We start from the raw sequence: 4532 nt of genomic DNA, 5'->3' as shown, positions 1-4532 counted from the left end.
GCACAGAAAATGTGCGGACTTCTTGAAATATCTAAAAGACATGCGTATTTCTATAAATCGTAGAGGTCTTGCATGTCTCTAAAAAAATATGGGCCTTGCGTATCCCATGAGAAATGCATAGTAGGCTTGATTATCCCTAGAATGCATAAACCCTAGAAATGCGTGAGCACGCTTCTAAAAGCGCGTAGGAGACTTGCTAACCCATTGATATTCGTGAAAGGCGTGCCTGCCTCTTGAAATTCGTATCCCTTGCCTACCTTTGGGAATGCGTACAGGGCATGCACACTCCCATAAAATGTATAGGAGGCTTGCGTATACCTAGAAATGCCCTGCTTACCAGTACAAATGCATAGAAAGAGTGCGTATTTCTTGGAAACGGGCTCTAAAAATATGCAGGAACTATTGTTCATCCCTCCCCATAGAAATGCGTAAAAGTCCTATCACCACCTACACGTGGTATCAGAAGTACGAACTTCGAAAGATAAAGACTCGCTAGCAACCTTCCTTTATTTTTCGAAGGCGTAACCCAAAAACACATGAGTGGGGGGGGGGGAGTTCCTGCTTACCGCGTACTCTAAAATGCGCAAGAAGCTTACGTTTCCCAAAAAATATGTAGGAAGGTTTGTACGGTTTACCGCCCCGATCTAGAAATGCGTAGGACTTCTTGTTAAACGCCTTCCCTAGAAATGCGCATAGGAAGCCTTTCTTACGCCCTACAAGTGCGTAGTAGAAGTGCGAATTTTCTGAAAATAATATATGAAGCTTGCGTAGGAAGCCTATACGTAGTGGGACTGCAGAATAGGGCGCGGTAGCCCACGTCGATAAGATAATCGCCTTAAGTACCAAAGGATTGTTAAAGGTGTCGAGAGTTCGATACCCGGTTCGCCCTTGTCAGAAAACGTTCCTGACATTGGGGTACAACAGAAACGGTGGGTGACGTGACCACAAGAAAAATTGCTACCGCAGGGTACCCCCCCCCCCCCCTCCCATGGAGAGGGTTAGCGCACCAACCTCTCGAAAAGTATAAAAAGCAAGCCTCTGCCGTTCGGAATCAGCAATAAATTGTATGTCCCGGTCAAATTAGCCCTCGTGTGCAGAAAATGACAGTGGTACGACAAAAACGATCAAATGTCTGCAGAATAGTGGGAGTTGCCAAGTGCCGTCTTCACGAATGGGCTCGCCCGGACATCTCCCGGGGTGGAGGGGACTCCCAAAGATGCGATCTGATTGAAATTTCCGAGACTAAGCATGTAAATTTGCCTGGTAGGGCCTCAGAAAAATCACTTGGACCGGGGGGGGCCACCCCTCCCCCATTACGTTCTCAAGACGGCAATGGGAGTTGCTACTCCTTCAAAATGTATGGGAAGCTTGTTTAGTCCCAGAAAATACTGCACCCTCTTAGTATATTTTGTCAAAATTAAATTTTTTATTTTTTTTTTAATTATTTCACTAGTTTTCTTCACGATTTTTTTTTTCGTGTACTACCTCCCCTATCTCTGAAAAATAGTCCGTCACCCCTCAACCCTTCCCACAAGAGTACGTATAACAGGTTGGGAAACAAACACTGCCTCGGGCCTGCCATTATCGAACTGAAAGCGATCTTCACAAAGCCTTGGCACACAATTTCTGCTTTTAATCCTAACACCGGAGAAAACCCTAGAATAGGCGTCTAATTAACTCTAAATAGCATCTTCAATAACTAACTTAGAAACCTACTCGAAAGAGAAAGAAAAAAAAACACAGCGAACACACAACGAAACGGCCTGGTCGTGTGCCTGGCGCATTCCGTTGCCGAGGCTGTAACTTACTCAGCCGCCGGCCGGGTTGGTTCCCCTGTGACAAGTTACATGTCAGGCTCCCGTCTCTGATGTTAATGCAACTTATTACAGGGTTCAGTTTGTATAGAGACGGTCACGTGAAGTTATGTGACGTCTTGATGCGTAAGTCTCGTGGACGCAAGGGGGTCAAAATACAAGAAGAGACATGTCACACGCATTCAAGTTCATTGCCACGATTGGGTTGGCCGGGGGCTGTCACGTGCCCGGCATCCACAAGAGCCTAATATATATTTATGATTCCTTTCGTGTAAAGGACCATCCCCATCGAGTGTTTTACAAATCACCGAATGATGTATGGTGGTTCGGAAACATTTAATGAATACTTATGCATACACAGCTCAAGGGAAAAGGTTCGGGCCACGCCATTAAGAAATACAGTAGGATGTCAATGCTGTCAGAAATGCGTGGCCTCCAAGTCCGAAAACTCGACGAACCCTTCCTGAGTTTCGGCGATTTTCCGAAAATATTCGATCATCTCGTCAGTCTTGGAAGGTGATTCGTCCGCGCACTCGGCCAGGAACTCGTACGATTGATGAAACAGCTTGAACGGCACCTTCGGTTCGTCGTAACCCGATCCGCAGACGGTGCAGATGCTCTTAAGGGTCTCCTTCAGGTCCATGGAGACCCCCGCGGTCGCTAGCGTCAGGATCTTCATCCATTCGATGTCGTCCAGGGGGATGTCTACGTAGGCGATATTCAGGAACTGGTCCAGGAGGTCGGGGCTCAGCCTCTGATCGAACCAGAAGTCTTTGAGGTCCGTCAGGGTCACCTGCTCCTTGTCCCTGAAGTGGTCGTACATGACCTGCAGGACGGCGATGCTCAAGCCGCCGTGCTTAGGTCCGAATATCTTGATGTCCTTGACGCGCGGGGGTTTGGCCTCGTCCGCTAGCCTCCTGAAGTACCTGGCGGACCACAGCAAGATGTCTTCGGGCTGTTCCCTGAGGACGTTCTTCGTGTACTCTTTCAGTATCTTGGGCAATTCAGGAGGGATTTTTATCTGGCTCTCGTCGGGGTAAGGGACGTTGAAGTCCAGATTTTGGAAGCCACTGCTCTGGAACATTACTATAATTATTCGGCACTCACACAATCCTTCATGGGCAAGTCAACTCCTCTTTCTCATCACACTTGAAAGTAGAATTCGAGTGTTTGTGTTATATACTGAAAGAATCGGAAGTACTTGGAAACGGCTAGTTCCGATCCTGGAGCGTCTGGAATACGGCGCAATTGATGCAGTAATCTCCTTAACCAAGAGTCTTCAACGGTTTACGGAAAATTCACCAACAAATCACCACGCAATTTATCGATAGGAGAATTCACTACCACGCAATTTACCAATAGTAAAATTCACCGACAACGATTCGCCATCATGCAATTTACATAGTAAAATTCACCAAACAACAATAGTAACGCCAAGCACGCAATTTACATAGGGAAATTCACCAACAACAATTGTAACACCAACCATGAAATTTACCGATAGAAAAACTCACCGACAACAATTTACCACCAAGCAATTTACCGATAGGAAAACTCACCGACAACAATTTTCCACCAAGCAATTTCCCAATAGGGAATTTCACCACCACGAAAATTAACAATAGGAAAATTTATCGACAAAAATTAACAATAGGAAAATTTATCGACAAAAATTAACAATAGGAAAATTTATCGACAAAAATTAACAATAGGAAAATTTATCGACAAAAATTAACAATAGGAAAATTTATCGACAAAAATTAACAATAGGAAAATTTATCGACAAAAATTAACAATAGGAAAATTTATCGACAAAAATTAACAATAGGAAAATTTATCGACAAAAATTAACAATAGGAAAATTTATCGACAAAAATTAACAATAGGAAAGAGTACCGACAAAGATTAACAATAAGAACTAAATTTACCGACAAAAATTACCACTACGTAATTTACCGATAACAATATTCACCGACAACGATCCACCATCATGCAATTTACATAGAAAAATTCAGCATCACGCAATTAACCAATAGGAAATTCCATCAACAACAGTTCACCACCACGCCATTTACCGATAGGAAAATTCACCGCAATACTTCGTCACGAGTGAGTGAGTGACCGAGTAATTGAGCAAGTGAGTGAGTATGTGAACGCGTGAGTGACCGAATGAGTTGGTGAATGAGCTAGCGACAAAAAGTTAGGTGAAAGTGAGTGTCTGTATGAGTGGCCGAGAGAGTGAATGAGTGAGTATCCACATGAGTGACCGAGAGAGTGACAGTATAAATGGCTAATTGCGTGAGCGACCGTATAAGTAATCAAGTGATTGGGTGAGTGTCCGAGTAAACGAGTACCCGTAGTGGTGATTGAGTGAAAGGGTGAGTTACCAACCAAATAAGTTATTGAGTGAGTGACCATATGAGTGGTGAAGTGAGCGGGTGAGTGATTGAGTACGTGATTGAGCAAGTCAGTGGCAATATGAGTGGCGAATTGAGTGAGTTGACGTGTTAGTGCGTGAGTGACAAAGTGAATGAGTTACCGGGTGAGTGAATGACGGTATATGTGACTCCCTCACTCGCTCATTTGATCACCTGTTCATTTACTTACTCATTTGTTCTCTCTAACTCCTGATTCACTTGATCTATGTCACTTGATCTAATCACTCACTCACTATGTCACTTCATCGGTGAATTTTCCCCACACAGTCTTCAACTTTCC

The 4532-nt window shown here is 44.2% G+C and overlaps 1 protein-coding gene across 1 annotated transcript; it reads right to left on the bottom strand.

The window, feature by feature from the left end:
* Positions 1 to 2232: 2232 nt before the first annotated feature.
* On the bottom strand, positions 2233 to 2898 carry LOC149078369 (ropporin-1-like). Its single transcript, XM_089241438.1, has one exon. It carries the CDS (start codon positions 2896 to 2898, stop codon positions 2233 to 2235), a length of 666 nt encoding a protein of 221 aa, XP_089097564.1.
* Between the last annotated feature and the right edge of the window lie 1634 nt (positions 2899 to 4532).

The sequence above is a fragment of the Pholcus phalangioides genome, unplaced genomic scaffold (assembly GCF_987345545.1).
Source record: "Pholcus phalangioides strain wild (caught in Gottingen) unplaced genomic scaffold, Ppha-v1.0 ptg000014l_1, whole genome shotgun sequence".
Classification (NCBI taxonomy): domain Eukaryota; kingdom Metazoa; phylum Arthropoda; class Arachnida; order Araneae; family Pholcidae; genus Pholcus; species Pholcus phalangioides.
The sequence above is the reverse complement of the archived record's forward strand: the minus strand, read 5'-3'. Positions and strand labels throughout refer to the sequence as shown.